This window comes from Eretmochelys imbricata, chromosome 10, assembly GCF_965152235.1.
Source record: "Eretmochelys imbricata isolate rEreImb1 chromosome 10, rEreImb1.hap1, whole genome shotgun sequence".
Taxonomy (NCBI): Eukaryota; Metazoa; Chordata; order Testudines; family Cheloniidae; genus Eretmochelys; species Eretmochelys imbricata.
The window spans coordinates 47681517-47698853 of NC_135581.1; the positions used below are offsets into that span (position 1 = coordinate 47681517).

Sequence of the window (17337 nt, forward strand, 5' to 3'; positions counted from 1 at the left end):
ACACCACGTCCTGCTGCAGTACAATTGTGAATTGTATGGGCAACATGGGCAAGCAGCACAGCTAGCGAATTGAGCTCCGCATATGAGGTAGGCAACTAAATGCCTAACTTCCCCTGGCTCATGGACGGCTCCGGCCTTAGGTGGGAGACAGGTGCCCAGACTCCCAGAGGGAGGCAGCTGGGCATGTGCCCACAGGCTGGGACACGGGCACCTAGGGAACTTTATACTGTAAAAACTTCGGAGCTGCTGAATGAATTTGGGCACCTACAGAGTTCGCTGTATGGTTTGTATCAGAGGGGTAGCATCTGATGAAGTGGGTATTCACCCATGAAAACTTATGCTCCAATACCTCTGTTAGTCTATAAGGTGCCTCAGGACTCTTTGCCGCTGTGTGATTTGTGGATCACAGTGGAGCCAAACCCAGGACTTACAGACCGAAATTGGGGATTGAGGGGCCTGGGTCCCTTTGTGGTGGAGCCCACCCTTAGCCTTCCATTGAACGAAACAGGGCAGGAATTTCCCAAACTGCAGCTGATGTACTGACCAACAGGTGGAGCTGATTCCCATTGGCCCTCCTATTTCCTCGGTTTAGGGCATGAGCACTGGGTATGATTGGGCCCCGGTTACCTGCAGATTAGGGGAGGCTGTTAATTACCTGGGACAGCTGTCACCTGGCTCTGGGTCACAGTATAAAGCCCCAGAGCACCAGTTTCCCTCCATACTGGATTTGCTGCAAGCAGGCAGGATGAGTCACAGAAACAACTTGGGCTTTGCTCTTCTGTGCTGGGTGGTCAGTGGGGTGACCTGTTACAATCGCTGGGATTTCTCTAGGAGTGACTCTGCCATCTGGAGACCCACCCCCAGGGCTGAGCCCCCTCAACGACAAGCCCATGTTCTCTCTCTTGCCCAGCCCTCCCCCTGGGCTTGGGCTGATGCTTCCCAGCTCAGGGCTGTGTCCGTGCTGCAGCCTGTCATGGTGCAGTGTGAGGAGGCTCAGATGGTGATCACTGTGCACAGAGATCTCTTTGGGATGGGGAGACTGATCAAAGCTGCTGACCTGAGCCTTGGCCCAGCTGCCTGCCGGTACGTGTCCCTTAATGATGCAGAGAACACAGTGATCTTTGTAGCTGGGCTCCATGAATGTGGCAGCACCTTGCAGGTAAGGATTTATGCAAGTCAGGAGCCCCTACTGATCGCTAGCATCACTGCCCCTGCCTTGTCTGATGGGGTAAAAATGGGGCAGCAGGAGAGAACAGTGGGTGGGATTTTGTCCATCTTATTGATAAGCTCCCTGGTTTTTCCTGGGTGCTTCTTCTTAGCTTCCAATCTCATGCACCAGGCAAAGAATTCTGGCCTGCTCAGCTCCTGGAGCAGGCTCACAAGTGGAGCCTGAAGAGGGTGCTCTTGTGGCTCAGACAGACTTTACTTCTAGACCCCCCTGTCCAAAGTCTGTCTGCAGACTCCACAGACCAGAGCCTGCAACTGAATAAACTGATTGGTGTTAGCCTGAGCTCTGCATAGTCTGTAGGAGGGAAAGGGACAGACTACTGGCTTCCTTAATCCCTGCTCAAAATTCACCTCAAAGCAGCTAACAGATTAACCCTGGGGGTTTTACTGTCTGAGATTCCTTCACAACCGGCACAGAGGAAACCCGTGAGCAGAGTTGTGTAAAATGGCACTACTGTGGTGCTCATCTTCCGATGGCTGCTCTAGCAGACTGAGCTCTGAAATCCCCTGCTTCTAGTGTCCAGTCCTTCCAAAGACAGTTGCCAGTTGACTGGGCACTGGTTGGAAAACTTGAGGTCATGTTTTCCATCTGGCTGAGGCTTGTTCTTAGGCCCATCTGAATAACTTTACAAATGCTCTGTGTACTAGTATTTAACCCTTCCATGTCTGCTCCTTCCCAGATGACCCCAGACTCCCTGGTTTACAGCACAAGCCTGAGCTATAACCCCACCCCTGCCAGCAACCCAGTGATCCTGAGAACCAATCCAGCTGTGATTCCCATTGAGTGTCACTACCCCAGGTGAGAGTCTGAGATGCTCAGATTCCCTCCCTCCCCTTCAGTCCCTGGTCTGGGATCTGGCTCAGTGACTGAGGTTTGCTCCTCTCCCAGGAAGGACAATGTGAGCAGTAAAGCCATCAAGCCAACATGGGTTCCCTTCAGCTCCACCCTGTCTGCTGAGGAGAGGCTGGATTTCTCCCTGCACCTGATGAATGGTAGGTGGGAGGAGCCTTCAGGGGAGCCCAGCCCTGCCTGCCTGTCTGTCTGTCCTGCTCACTGTGAACTTGCCTTGCAGATGACTGGAGTGCTGAGAGACCCTCCAATGGATTCCAGCTGGGGGAGGTCATGCATATCCAAGCTGATGTCAGCACTGGGAACCATGTGGCTCTGAGGCTCTTTGTGGATAGCTGTGTGGCCACCCTGAGCCCAGACAGGGACTCCTCTCCCCATTATGCTGTCATTGACTTTAATGGGTAAGAGCTGGGAGCCCTTTCTAGTCTAAAACAAGACTGATCAGGGACTCTTACTGACCCTTGATTCTTGTGTGTAGGTGCCTGGTGGATGGGAGATCAGATGACACCACCTCGGCCTTCATATCCCCCAGGCCCAGGCAGGACTCACTGCAGTTCATGGTGGATGTGTTCAGGTTTGCAGGAGATGCCAGGAACTTGGTGAGAGCCCACATTTCTGCTCCAAGTTGATTTCCCCAGGCTAAGCAGCTGTTAGGGTCCCCTGAGATGGTCCTAACCCCTCTTCCCACTTCCCTTCCAGATCTACATCACCTGTCATCTGAAAGTCACTGCAGCTGAGCAAGCCCCAGATCCTTTGAACAAGGCTTGTTCCTTCAACAAAGCAGGCAACATGTGAGTAGCCTAGAACCCCATCAGGGGAGTGACAGGCAGCCTAGAACAGAACTCTTCACTGTAGATGACTGTTCCTGTTCTGTTCCAGCTGGTCTCCAGTGGAAGGCACCAGAGACATCTGCAGGTGCTGTGAGACTGGGAACTGTGGGCCCGCTGGACAGTCCAGGAGAGTGAACCCTCTGGACAGATGGTCAGGGAGGCGCTTCCAGAGAGATGTGGCCTCCAGGCATGGTAGGATCTATATAATCAGAGTTAATAGGTGGCTGTGTGGTGTTTAGGTCTCTCTCAATAAAAAAGGGGGTTCTGCTAGACAACCCAGGGACCTTCAACTTGGCTTTATCATAATGTGGATAACAAAAGAAGCAACACGGATGTAGTAACGTCTCTTACCTCAATACAGGTGACTCCTCACTGAGGGAGGCTGAGGCTGATGTTGTGGTAGGACCCCTATTCATCACTGATGCCTATTGGGGATCCAGGAATCTTGTGGAAGAACAAATGGAAGTAGGGAAGGCAGCATCACCAGGTACTTAACTTGTATAGTAGTAATCCATGCACCTTCAGGGCATTGGGCCTTTTATGAAAAGTGAAAACTCCCTCCAACCACCAGGCTCAGCCCTGCAACCCAAGGGAACACTGAGTAAATGGCTTTGCCAGGACAAACCTATGGGCTGTCAGACCAGTGGGGAGGACCCAAAAGAAGCAAACTAGAATCCAGGGAAGTTCTCCATCCTCCACTCCTGACTCCACCCCCAGCTGGGCTGAAGCACTAAAGTGGCTGAGACTAATTTATAATCTGGGTGGCTTGTTTAACAGGAAGTGCCTGACTCCTGTTCCAGGAAGTTATGACAAAACACATACCACATAACCAATAGAGTGACCTTAACAGAGGGCTAGATTTAGGAGGGAACATGGAAAATTACAGTAGGGTCATAGGATTAACAAGGTGGGAATCTCATCCATGTCTTGGATGTTGATCCACAAATCCAAGGAGTATAGGGAAGCAGATGTCAGGTGTATGTATAGACGTTTTTTAGTCAGCCTTGGATCAGTCCAATGAGTCTCATAAGCAAACTAAGGAAATGCATGTAGATGCAACTGGTTGAAAGATGTTACTCAGTAATTATCAGTGGTCTGCTGTGACTCTGAGAGGGTGTATTTAAGCAGACAGTCCCTGGGTCTGGTACTAGTCAATAGTTTTGTTAATCTCTTAGATAAGAGGGGTGAGTGTACTTAAAGGGTGGCTGACACCGTGCAACCCCTCTCAGCTTGCACTCTGGAGTACAGGATAAGAATTCAAAACTGACTGGAGAATTCAAGATGAAAGTCCATGAAGTGCTAAGCACTACACTTAAGAAGGGAAAAATCAAATGCCTGGCTACAAAAGAGGGAATAACTGGCTTGCTTATGTAGGATGCAAACACCCAGCGATTTCACTAAAGCTGGAAAAGTGCCTGGTTCCCATTCTAACCACAGATCTTTCCTACAGGTGCAGAAAAGACTCCTGGGCTGGTGCTTGGGCTGAGCTTGGTGGCTGCTGCTATTGGTTTGGCCTCCATGACTCTGACCATCTGCTTCATATACAAAAACCGCAGCCGTGCAATGGCTGGTGCTGTCATGGGACTTGGCCCTTCTGTGTCATGTAAAATAAACCCATAAATGGACTTGAGTCTGGTCAGTGCTGACTTCTTAATGGGTGGGAGTGATGCTTTCTGTGCTGTGGGGGTAACTCAACCAGCTGGTCCTTTCATGAACTGACACTGCAATGATTACTATTCACACAGTAGGGGGATGAGTGCAGAGTTAGCCTCTCTCCTGGCAACAGAGTTGAGCTGTTAATGTGAAATGTTGGCAGTGCTGTCCTGAGCTGCTTGGGATCTAACACCTGCTACCTGTAGTCCTTCTCCAAACAAAAGCAGTCTGCCTTCATTTGCAGGGGGAGTCATGGCTGGAAGTCACTGGTGACAACAGCTAGAGGCAGCCAGAATGCTGAGAACCCATCTAACAGCAGGCCTATCCTAGATAGAAAGGTATAAATTCCACCTCGAGGGGAGACACCCACGCCATAACTAGTGTGGCTGTGGAGTGGGAGGGGCTCCCTGCCTCACTATGTACCAGGGTATCACTGTCAAGGCAACTAGCCCCTCACAATACCCCACGCAACAATTTTATTTTAAAGTTGGCAAGCTCAACAGACAAGTGCAGATAAGCTTCCTCCAGCTGGAATTTACACCTGGTCAAGTCTAGGGTAGCATTATTGCTAATGAGAACAAGCTACCAGTGGACCAAACTCATCCCTGGTATAACTTCAATGGCCAGGCATTAGTCATAGTCCTGGCCCTGCGGTGGTTCAGTAGGGCTTGGCTTATTTATACAGTGGCCCAGCCAACATCACTTAAACAACCTCCTGCACTATCTTGGTCAGAAAACTCTGCTGCATGACACCCCTTACAGTGTGGGGAAGGGACGCTGCAGCTGTGCTCTGATGACCTCTGTAGCCAGCATCCTCCATCCAACCTGCCTTGCTCTAGAGAAGTCCTGGTACAGTAAAAAGAAAAGATGTACTAGTGGCACCTTTAGAGACTAACCAGTTTATTTGAGCATCAAATGCATCCGAGGAAGTGAGCTGTAGCTCACAAAAGCTTATGCTCAAATAAATTAGCTAGTCTCTAAGGTGCCACTAGTACCCATTTTCCTTTTGCAAATACAGACTAACACAGCTGCTACTCTGAAACCTGGTACAATAAAAACTGCCTTGGAAGGAAAACTGCAAATGCAGGGGCCAGAGCAGGCCGCGGGGGGAGGGGGGGGAGAGGGGTGCATAGAGCAGGACCACTGAGGGCACCAGTAATGCTAGGGTGGAGGATGCCAGTAGCTAAGATGCATGTTCCTATCTGACAAGATGTGGAATAGGAAATAATCCCATGTGCCTCCTAAACATCTTCATAGGGCTGTGCTGCTGTGGGGAAAACTATGGCCTTATCTAGAGTGAACCCTTGTGCTGAAATGTAACTCCCCTGCAATGGCAACATCATAAAACCATTGCAGGGAGTGGTGTAGCACTTCCGTCCATGTAGTTAGGATGATGGAGTGTCTGGGTAGATACTGTTCCATACATCAGCTGTTCTTGTCAATTTTGTGGCTGCAGGGGAGCCATGTAACTAACAAGAAAGCCAGTTCCCCAGCCTGGCTGCTATTCTTGCTTGGGCTGCTACCTGGGCTCCCCACTGGGAGCCCTACTGCCCCCCAGAGTCCCTGCCAGGAGTACAGCAGCCAGCTAGATTCCAGCTGTGGATCTCTCTGCTGGAAGCAAGAAGCCCCAGGTACCTGCCCTCCTGGCTGGGAGCACAGAGGCAAGAACTGTTCATGGTGGGTGGGAGGCACAGGGAGCGGGAGGTGCTGATGGGCAAGGCCCGCTGGCGGGCAGGAGGCACTGGGTTGCCAGTGGGTGCTCAGCACCCACCATTTTTTTTCCCATGGGTGCTCCAGCCCCAGAGCACCCATGGAGTCGGCACCTGTGATGACACAAGATGCAGGGAGGAATTTTATCCCTCTTTTACACCTGTGGAAACTGAGGCATAGAGAGGCTGTGACATGGTCATGGTCACCCAAGAATATGGCAGCAGACCTAGAAGTTGAACCCTGAGCTGGTGAGTCCAAAGCCAGTGCTTCAACCACAAGAACACACCTCAAGGTCATCAGCAGGGTTCTGCACACATACTGCCCTCAAAAGAGCAGAGCTGGCTCTAGCTGCTGACCGTCCCTCTGTTCTCCCAACCTTCCCACGCCTGGTGCTGCAGAGATACTGACTGCTCAGCTGCCTCTAGGACAACTTTAACCTTCCCACCATTCCTTAAGCTTTCAACCCAGCCCTTTGTTCCACTCTAGACAGCTCCATGCCCCTAACATCCCTCCACTATGACTGCATTTATCTATCCAAACCTGCAGTTGGGGAGGGGTCGTGTAATCATCCCCATCTCACACAGGGGAACTGAGGCACGGTGACAAAGCGCCAGAATTAGTGGCCACCTATCTAAATTCCCATGTAAGTGATTTTGAAAAAAAAAAATGCAAAATTTGGTTTTAAAGAGAAATTTAGCTGCGGCCTTCACTAGACTGGCTATAGAGAATTTCTATCAGGTGGAGCCATAAAATGCCCAACCATGATCGGCATCCAATTTAACGCAGGCCCTTTAGAACCAGCCCGTGGCCCTCTGCCCGTTCAGCTAATCCACCGTATAAGTGGACTGTTCAACAGTTGGTTAGACAGCAGCAGATTCAGGCTGCTTGTGTCAGGAATGGAAGTGTTCTCTAGTGGTTAGAACCGTGGCTACAGACAGGACAACCAACCACATGCTTCGGATGTTCGCTTCAATAGACAGCCTGGCTCAGTGGATGACACTCAGATCTGCCATATTAATGACCTAGATATAAATGTGACCTTTCCCAAGAGGACCATTGTGCAGCCTCTTGGTGACCTTACCTATAAAACAGGGGAGAATGAGACCTGTCTCCCCTAGTGCATGCGGAGGAAGCTAGTCAAGTATAAATACACATAAATATGAACAGCCATCGCTGGAAGCAACAAATCTTGAACTTACAGTCTCCTGGGCCCAGTTCTTCCAAGGTATTTAGGCTCCTAACTTCCATTGAGCCTAACTACCTATGAGGAACTGGGTCATGGTTCCTAGCCCAGTGCCCTGTTCCCTGGTTGAAAGAGGAATCCTGTGTTTATCTGTGCATACAGACACAGCATGCATGGCTCACAGAAAACCCCTGGGCTCTTCCCCAGGACCAGAAATAAAACAGAATGATTTTGGATAGGCTAAGTTTTGGGACTTGTTCTTTGGACTGGACATTAGCCTTCAGCAGGGGTAGCCCAACGATCTCCGTTTCACGGGGATCCCTCCCTGATCATTTCTTAGCTGTGCAAAAATATCATGATCAGATTGTTCAAACAGCATACTCAAAATTTAAAAGCAGGCCACTTGGGAGAGCTGTGGCTGGCAAACCCTTTGGTCAAATGAACTCAAGTTGGCATCCCAAAATGCACCTCAGCCGCTGAACTAGAATGCCAGTTTGGGAGCTGATCTGACTATCGACGCCAAGTTCAGATAAGAGACAAAATTCAGAGACCAGGAATTTAAACAGAGAGTGGGTTTCAAACGTAACCATGATGCAGCGATCACTGCTCCATAATAAAAATCCCCTTTGGAATGCTCGGCAGCTCTCCAACACGAGTTTCTACAAGCCATTACCCTATGATCCCACTGAGAGTTACCAAAAGCAACTACAGCATTTGCTCAAGAAACTTCCTGAAAAAGCACAAGATCAAATCCGCACAGACACACCCCTGGAACCCCGACCTGGGATATTCTATCTACTACCCAAGATCCATAAACCTGGAACTCCTGGGCACCCCATCATTTCAGGCATTGGCACCCTGACAGCAGGATTGTCTGGCTATGTAGACTCCCTCCTCAGGCCCTACGCTACCAGCACTCCCAGCTACCTTCGAGACACCACTGACTTCCTGAGGAAACTTCAATCCATCGGTGATCTTCCTGATAACACCATCCTGGCCTCTATGGATGTAGAAGCCCTCTACACCAACATTCCACACAAAGATGGACTACAAGCCGTCAGGAACACTATCCCCGATAATGTCACGGCTAACCTGGTGGCTGAACTTTGTGACTTTGTCCTTACCCATAACTATTTCACATTTGGGGACAATGTATACCTTCAGATCAGCGGCACTGCTATGGGTACCCGCATGGCCCCACAGTATGCCAACATTTTTATGGCTGATTTAGAACAACGCTTCCTCAGCTCTCGTCCCCTAAAGCCCCTACTCTACTTGCGCTATATTGATGACATCTTCATCATCTGGACCCATGGAAAAGAAGCCCTTGAGGAATTCCACTATGATTTCAACAATTTCCATCCCACCACCAACCTCAGCCTGGTCCAGTCCACACAAGAGATCCACTTCCTGGACACTACAGTGCTAATAAACAATGGTCACATAAACACCACCCTATACCGGAAACCTACTGACCGCTATTCCCACCTGCATGCCTCCAGCTTTCACCCTGACCACACCACACGATCCATCGTCTACAGCCAAGCTCTGCGATACAACCGCATTTGCTCCAACCCCTCAGACAGAGACAAACACCTACAAGATCTCTGTCAAGCTTTCTTACAACTACAGTACCCACCTGCGGAAGTAAAGAAACAGATTGATAGAGCCAGAAGAGTTCCCAGAAGTTACCTACTACAGGACAGGCCTAACAAAGAAAATAACAGAACGCCACTAGCCGTCACCTTCAGCCCCCAACTAAAACCCCTCCAACGCATTATTAAGGATCTACAACCTATCCTAAAGGATGACCCAACACTCTCACAAATCTTGGGAGACAGGCCAGTCCTTGCCTACAGACAGCCCCGCAACCTGAAGCAAATACTCACCAACAACCACATACCACACAACAGAACCACTAACCCAGGAACTTATCCTTGCAACAAAGCCTGTTGCCAATTGTGCCCACATATCTATTCAGGGGACACCATCACAGGGCCTAATAACATCAGCCACACTATCAGAGGCTCGTTCACCTGCACATCCACCAATGTGATTTATGCCATCATGTGCCAGCAATGCCCCTCTGCCATGTACATTGGTCAAACTGGACAGTCTCTACCTAAAAGAATAAATGGACACAAATCAGATGTCAAGAATTATAACATTCATAAACCAGTCGGAGAACACTTCAATCTCTCTGGTCACGCAATCACAGACATGAAGGTCGCTATCTTAAAACAAAAAAACTTCAAATCCAGACTCCAGCGAGAAACTGCCGAATTGGAATTCATTTGCAAATTGGATACTATTAATTTAGGCTTAAATAGAGACTGGGAGTGGCTAAGTCATTATGCAAGGTAGCCTATTTCCTCTTGTTTTTTCCTAACCCCCTCCCCCTCCCCCAGATGTTCTGGTTTAACTTGGATTTAAACTTGGAGAGTGGTCAGTTTGGATGAGCTATTACCAGCAGGAGAGTGAGTTTGTGTGTGTATGGGGCTGGGTTTTTGGAGGGGGGTGAGGGAGTGAGAGAACCTGGATTTGTGCAGGAAATGGCCTAACTTGATTATCATGCACATTGTGTAAAGAGTTGTCACTTTGGATGGGCTATCACCAGCAGGAGAGTGAATTTGTGTGGGGGGGGTGGAGGGTGAGAAAACCTGGATTTGTGCTGGAAATGGCCTAACCTGATGATTACTTTAGATAAGCTATTACCAGCAGGACAGTGGGGTGGGAGGAGGTATTGTTTCATATTCTCTGTGTATATATAAAGTCTGCTGCAGTTTCCACGGTATGCATCTGATGAAGTGAGCTGTAGCTCACGAAAGCTCATGCTCAAATAAATTGGTTAGTCTCTAAGGTGCCACAAGTACTCCTTTTCTCTTTGGAATTGAGTATCAGCATTGCAGACTCTGCACAACTGATGTTTCACATCCACGACAAAATGTGTCAGATTTAATTGAATGAAACCTCACAGGAATCTCCCAGAATACAACTGATGAACTGACCAACAGGTGGAGCTGATTCCCATTGGTCCTCCCATTTCCCTGCTCCAGGGATGGGTAGTGGATGTGATTGGGCCCCAGCTGCTTGCAGTCTAGGGGAGGGTGTTCATTACCTGGAGCAGCTGTGAACTGGCTTTAGGTGCAGGGTATAAAAGGCCCGCAGCAGATTCTCCCCATAGTGGGTTTGCTACTGGTAGGCAGGATGGGGCACAGAGGTAGCCTGGGCTTTGCTCTTCTGTGTTGGGTGGTCAGTGGGGTGACCTGTTACAATCCCTGGGATTTCTCTAGGATTGACTCAGCCATCTGGAGACCCACCCCCAGAGCTGAGCCCCCTCAACGACAAGCCCATGTGCCTTCTCTTGCCCAGCCCTCCCCCTGGGCTCGGGTTGATGCTTCCCAGCTCAGGGCTGTGTCCCTGCTGCAGCCTGTCACAGTGCAGTGTGAGGAGGCTCAGATGGTGATCACTGTGCACAGGGATCTGTTTGGGATGGGGAGACTGATCAAAGCTGCTGACCTGAGCCTTGGCCAGGCCACCTGCAGGTACACATCCCTTAATACTGCAGAGAACACTGTGACCTTTGCAGCTGGGCTCCATGAATGTGGCAGCACCTTGCAGGTAAGGCAGCTTCATAGAAACCAGGAGCTTCCTATTTGTGGGATTAAAAAGGGTAACAGTGCTGCACAGGGTCTTGGCTCAGTTACTGAGCCGCTAGCTATTTCTTGGAGGGGAGGGTGTCTTTTTTTCTCTTCAGTCTCCTTACAGTTGAGAACTATTTCATGCCTTTATGCTCCAAAAGGAGGTTTAAGAGCATGCATGGGGAGTGAGCCATGGTGGCTCTGTCAGATTTCACCAGTGGACCCTTGTGCTCAGTCCGAGCCAGGGACTTTGACTGCCAGTAAAGCCCACTTTGGCTCACTGAATTCTGTGAGCTCTCCAAACCCTGTAGATGGGAAGGAGGCAGCTGAATGTGTTTCTGTACTCTGGTAGCGCAGTAACTTGAGAAGTGGAGTGAGTGTGTTTTACATGGGGGGGAGGGGGGAGCAGTTACTGTATGGCACATGCCTCAGAATAGGCACAGAGGAAACTCGTGAATAGTCATGCGAAGGGGGCACGACCATAGCTCCAGTATTTCGATGGCTGCTCCAGCAGAATGAGCACAGGAACTACTTGTTGGAAGACATGCCCACTTCCTGGAGAACTGTCTTAAATTCTCAGCTCTCAGCTGAACTCCTTGCCCTTAATCTGTCCGATGTCCCCTCCTTCCAGATGACCCCAGACTCCCTGGTTTACAGCACAAGCCTGAACTATAACCCCACCCCTGCCAGCAACCCAGTGATCCTGAGAACCAATCCAGCTGTGATTCCCATTGAGTGTCACTACCCCAGGTGAGAGTCTGACATGCTCAGATCCCCTCTCTCCCCTTCTGGAATCTGGCTCAGTGACTGAGGTTTGCTCCTCCTCCCAGGAAGGACAATGTGAGCAGTAAAGCCATCAAGCCAACATGGGTTCCCTTCAGCTCCACCCTGTCTGCTGAGGAGAGGCTGGATTTCTCCCTGCACCTGATGAATGGTAGGTGGAAGGTCCCTCCAGGGGAGCCCTGCCTGCCTGTCTGTCCTGCTCACTGTGAACTTGCCTTGCAGATGACTGGAGTGCTGAGAGACCCTCCAATGGATTCCAGCTGGGGGAGGTCATGCATATCCAAGCTGATGTCAGCACTGGGAACCATGTGGCTTTGAGGCTCTTTGTGGACAGCTGTGTGGCCACCCTGAGCCCAGACAGGGACTCCTCTCCTCGCTATTCTGTCATTGACTTCAATGGGTAAGAGCTGGGAGCCCTTTCTAGTCTAGAATCTACCTCAAGTCTGTGGGGATCTTACTAACCAGAGTTCTTGTGTGTAGGTGCCTGGTGGATGGGAGATCAGATGACACCACCTCGGCCTTCATATCCCCCAGGCCCAGGCAGGACACACTGCAGTTCATGGTGGATGTGTTCAGGTTTGCAGGAGATGCCAGGAACTTGGTGAGAGCCCACATTTCTGCTCCAAGTCGATTTCCCCAAGCTAAGCAGCTGTTAGGGTCCCCTGGGATGGTCCTAACCCCTCTTCCCACTTCCCTTCCAGATCTACATCACCTGTCATCTGAAAGTCACTGCAGCTGAGCAAGCCCCAGATCCTTTGAACAAGGCTTGTTCCTTCAACAAAGCAGGCAACATGTGAGTAGCCTAGAACCCCATCAGGGGAGTGACAGGCAGCCTAGAACAGAACTCTTCACTGTAGATGTCTGTTCCTGTTCTGTTCCAGCTGGTCTCCAGTGGAAGGCACCCGAGACATCTGCAGGTGCTGTGAGACTGGGAACTGCGCATTCCTTGGAGGACAGTCTGGGAGAGGCAGCCCTCTGGACAGATGGTCAGGGAGGCGCTTCCAGAGAGATGTGGCCTCCAGGCATGGTAGGTTCTGTGCCCACTTCACCTGGGAAGATGTCTGGCTTACTCCAACAGACTGTTCCTGGGGGATCTTCCACCCAAAATGGGATGGATTGGTTTTCTAATAGTGCTTCTCTCCCAATACAGGTGAGCCCTTGGTGAGGGAAGCTGAGGCTGATGTTGTGGTAGGACCCATAATCATCTTGGATACTGATCAAGGATCAAGGGATCTCTCAGTTGCTCAAATGGAAGCAGAGAAGGCAGCATCAGAGGGTAACTAGTTCTAATGAACAAGTCTCATGGTGCCTCTATTGTCACTACTAATCTACATTAGGTTTGCTGGGAAAAGATCTTCTAAAAGATGGAAGAAATGAGTTTTATGAAGTCAGTTGTAAGAATCCCTTAGGCCAAGGAGGGAGTGTTAATAATGAGTCAACAAGACTCAAGAAGGGCTCCTTGTTGAGAGGGTCCAACCAGAGCCAGTCACATAGGACTGTTGGCCACTGTAGCCTGGGCTTATCTGCTGGGACATCAGTTGTGTCACCTGAGACCTGCAACCTATTATCCAGTGGGATTTATAAAGAGGTGCTGATCTCCTGCTCCAGCCACTTCTAGTAGACAAACTCCAATATGTATGGCTATAAAACACTTCAAAAAACACAGCCCTACAATACAGCTCAAATAAAAAATCCCCCAGTTAATAAAATGTGGCCTTCACTCATGTACCCAGCGAGTCCCTGGTAGATTTTTGGAGAGGAGAGGTTGCTGGAGAAGCAACTAGCTGCAGTTTTAACCATGTGTCCTTCCTCTTGTAGGCTTCTCTTCTACAGCTGGGCTGATCTCAGTGGCAGCTGCCATTGCACTGGCCTTTATTACTCTGGGGATACTTGTATACAGAAGATGCAGCCGTTCCAGTGCCTGAGCAGTCACATGCCTTGGTACCTTCTGTCTAATGTAAATAAACCCCAGTGACTTGATTCTGGTGTGTGATGTATTAATGGGCAAGGGAGATGCCTTCCCTTCTGTGGGAAGGAAATGGTGTGGTTGATGCACCAACTACATTATGGACACACCCACGGGGCTGCATGGGGAGAGATCATGTGAGGGTGAAGAAAGCAGAGATTGCTGCCTTCAGGTTCCCAGAGGCAAACGGCAGGGGGATTTCCCTCCACCTGAACTGTCCATCTGGCACCTGTAACCATTACAGGGCTCTTGCAGTAGAGAGAACGCAAATCCCCCAGCCACTGGGCCCTCTGAATGAAACAGATGCCATGAGGGAGTTCCTACTGACTCCATGACTGGCTTTAGGTGATGCTCTAGGGCAAGGGTTTTTAAACTTCATTGCACTGCAATCCCTGTTGTCCAACTACTGCCCTGGCCCAGGGGGTCAAACCCCCAGGGCTTACCCTGGGGAGCAGGGGCTGTAACCTGAGTCCCACTGCCTAGGGCAAAAGACTGACCTGCCAAACAGGGCTGAAGCCCTTGTGCTTTGGCCCTGGGCACTGGGGCTCAGTCGGCAACTTTAGTTTGAGCCAGTCTAACACAGCCTTGGCAAACCCATTAAAATCGGGTGGTGACCCACTTTGGGATCCTAACCTGCAGTTTAAGAACTGCTGCTCTAGGGTAACTACTCACCTTAGAGAGAAGGATCGGGGCACTTTAGACAACTTGTTCTCACCATGGACTGAAATCATGGCTGGGGTGAACTCTTTAGGCTCAGGCTAGTTAGTTCTGCAGGCTAGCCCTGTTCTCTTGCCACCAGGCCTAGGCAGAAAGTATCTTAAAAAAAACTTTCCAGTTTCTGTGCCCTTACCTGCAGTGTAGTGAGGCCTGTACAACAACGATCATGCAGCCTCTACTCAAACCCAAGTGTAAAGGGCTCTATCTAGTTCTCTACAGTGGTAGAGACAACACAGCCAACCCTGCTCTAGGACAGGATGTCACTTCCTCAACATCTGCCCTTTAGCTGTGTGGGGAGCAGATCCAAGACCAGGGTTGCACAAATAAACATCCTCAGCAGGCCAGAGGAGAGCAAAGGGAGCAGCAGCGTGTATGTTCCCAGAACAAGCTCTCTGCCGGAGTGGTTATTCACCCTCTCCCGGGTGATGCTGCAGGGGGCAGGAGCAGCCTCTTTCCTCCAACACATGCAGCTCTCTGAGCAGGGGCCCTTGGAGGCTTGCTGTGCACCTGCAAGTGGAAGGGACTCTGAGCGAGTAAGGTCCTGACAGGGACTGTCTAAGGTCAGAGCGCCTCATCTACAGTGTCCAATGACTCCCCCAATGCCCTGGGAGGTAGGGGAATGCTGACCACCTTTCATACAAGGGGGAAAAGACAGAGTTATTAAGTGAGGTTGCCCAGGAAGGCTTTGGCACAATGTGGAATTTAACCTTGGTCTCTTGCATGCCAAGGTGGTGTCTCAACCATCAGACCATGTCTCTCAATGCTTTTCAGCCCATATTCCCAAAGTCCCTCTGTTCTTGTCCCCTCTGACTAGCTGAGATCCAGCCCTCAAGCCGTAGGTACATTTCCCCCTGCCTCTGGCACAACTCCAGCCCTTCCTCTAAAATATGGGTCCTCTAGTTGGGAAGCTCCAAGACCCTGACATCCTTCAAATCCCCCTCCTTTCTCTGCACTCAGCTTGTTTCTCTCCCTCCCAAATATTGTTGGCTGGATCTAGACAAACAGCAGGAATCATTCCTGTCCTCATTTCACAGAGGAGACTCTAAGGTTCAGTGCTGCTAAGCCAAAATTAGTGGCCAGGTCCCAAGTGAAGAGGAGTTGGTGCTGCGTGAGGGGCGTGGATTCAATGCCTGGAGGTACTGCAGCTGGTAGAGCTGTCAGGCCCTGACCTGCCAGTTTTCTGGCTTTCTCGGGTGGCTTGAAGAGGGGATGCAAAATCTGATTTTTAAATAGAAATTTTGCTACAACCTTCACTAAACTGGGAAAAGAGCAATTCCATCATGTGGAGCCAAAATTACACCCCTGGGACTCACCTGGTTTGGACACAGTCCTCTGCCCCTTGACCTAACCTTTCTGTCAGTGGGCTTCACAGCTGCTTGGCAGAGAATCAGGATTCCTGGGTTCTCGACCCAGCCGTGGGAGGAGACTGTGGTTTCGTGCTTAGCACAGGGAAGGTAACCGACCACATTCACTCCATGCATTCATTCATTCATGCACGGCTGTGACTGGGGTCATCTGGAGAGACCTGGGTTTTATTTCTAGCTTACCCAGGGCGAACATGATGTAACTTCTCAGTTAGCTTAGCTCTAAGATACCGGAGCATGAGAGCTGCCTTGCCCTAGTATAGGGCAATGAAGCCTTAATCAGTTATTAGTGCTGCAGGAACAAATACGTATTAAGAGCTGTCAGTGGAATGGACCAGTTGCATGCCATCCCATGGGCTCCCCACAGGTATGGTGTTGAGAACAAGTGTCTGTCTCCCTCTGGGCACACTGTCATTCCATGCAGGGCTCGCAGCAGTCCCATTCGTTGCTCCATCAAACCAGAGATAAAGTTGAATAACTTCATATGGACTAGCTTTTGGAGCTTGCCCCTGGTGCAGGCCACTAGATTCCCACAGGGGTACCTCTGCCCCAAGAATCTCATGATGCCAACTGACAGAGGGTACTGGGAGACACCGGGGCACAGGGACCCCCTGGGTTCACCAAAAGAATGTCATGTAAGGTCTTGAATGAAGCCTCGGGTCACACAGGTCATCATAACCTTTGTGAGATGTAGGTATGGGAAGTATGCAAGGAGCACTGAAAATTACGATCTGTAGGCCTTGTAGATGAAGCAGGCCTCTCAAAGGTAGTGCATCTTGAGACAAACTCCTCCAGCCAGCTAATGAGGAGCTGGCAGAGACTTCAGAAAGAAACTAACAGGATGAAGTCAACATTGGAGGGGGAACCCTAGCTAGAGGTAAACATCAAAGGTGCATTCTGGTGTATTTGAGGAGCAAAAAGACACCCCGACATCAGGTGCCTAGGAAGTAAACTGATAGCGAGTTGGTGTCATGAAAAAGGAGTCTAAGCCAGGCTTAGCTGAAAATGCTGGAGAGAACTTCGGTGAGAGACACTTTTCGAGACTGGAGGATAACTTGTTAGTTAAGCATAGGCTCCAGAACGCGAGTTATGATTTTGTTTCACAACTAGCCATTTGTTTCCAGCTCTCACACCATTTTTATGTGACTATTCTGTCTTAAATAAATCTCCTTTTGCTTTAGAATTCGGCTGAAGCGTTGTGCGTGATACAAGAGCGGTGAGCTAACGCCAAACTGGTAAAGGGGGACGCCCTGTCCTTTAGCAACAGAAGGTCTGGGATTTCTGTGGATCTCCAGTGATCAGGGCTGGATCCCACATTGAAGGACTTGAAGCCTGGGGCGCATTGATTGTCAACCTGCCAGGCAAAACACAGGCCTGGGCTATCCCAGAGGAGAATGCTTGAGGCGCTGATGG

The 17337-nt window shown here is 50.0% G+C and overlaps 2 protein-coding genes across 2 annotated transcripts; both read left to right on the plus strand.

Moving 5' to 3' along the window:
* The first annotated feature begins 745 nt into the window (after positions 1-745).
* Positions 746-4527, plus strand: LOC144271740 (zona pellucida sperm-binding protein 3-like). The gene is made up of 9 exons (XM_077829313.1): positions 746-1159; positions 1908-2026; positions 2117-2220; positions 2301-2478; positions 2556-2676; positions 2777-2868; positions 2957-3099; positions 3269-3394; positions 4358-4527. Exons 1-9 carry the CDS (start codon positions 746-748, stop codon positions 4525-4527), a joined length of 1467 nt encoding a protein of 488 aa, XP_077685439.1.
* Positions 4528-10660: 6133 nt separating this feature from the next.
* Positions 10661-13802, plus strand: LOC144271250 (zona pellucida sperm-binding protein 3-like). The gene is made up of 9 exons (XM_077828466.1): positions 10661-11074; positions 11726-11844; positions 11925-12028; positions 12100-12277; positions 12358-12478; positions 12579-12670; positions 12759-12904; positions 13028-13153; positions 13696-13802. The coding sequence occupies exons 1-9, from the start codon at positions 10661-10663 to the stop codon at positions 13800-13802; spliced, it is 1407 nt and encodes a 468-aa protein (XP_077684592.1).
* Positions 13803-17337: the final 3535 nt, after the last annotated feature.

Coding starts and splice junctions, on each gene's coding strand:
- LOC144271740 (XM_077829313.1), top strand. CDS start 746: ATGAGTCACAGAAACAACTTGGGCTTTGCTCTTCTGTGCTGGGTGGTC. Junction 2,869..2,956: donor TTCAACAAAGCAGGCAACAT/GTGAGTAGCCTA, acceptor GTTCTGTTCCAG/CTGGTCTCCAGTGGAAGGCA. Junction 3,395..4,357: donor AGGGAAGGCAGCATCACCAG/GTACTTAACTTG, acceptor TCTTTCCTACAG/GTGCAGAAAAGACTCCTGGG.
- LOC144271250 (XM_077828466.1), top strand. CDS start 10,661: ATGGGGCACAGAGGTAGCCTGGGCTTTGCTCTTCTGTGTTGGGTGGTC. Junction 12,905..13,027: donor AGATGTGGCCTCCAGGCATG/GTAGGTTCTGTG, acceptor CTCCCAATACAG/GTGAGCCCTTGGTGAGGGAA. Junction 13,154..13,695: donor AGAGAAGGCAGCATCAGAGG/GTAACTAGTTCT, acceptor TTCCTCTTGTAG/GCTTCTCTTCTACAGCTGGG.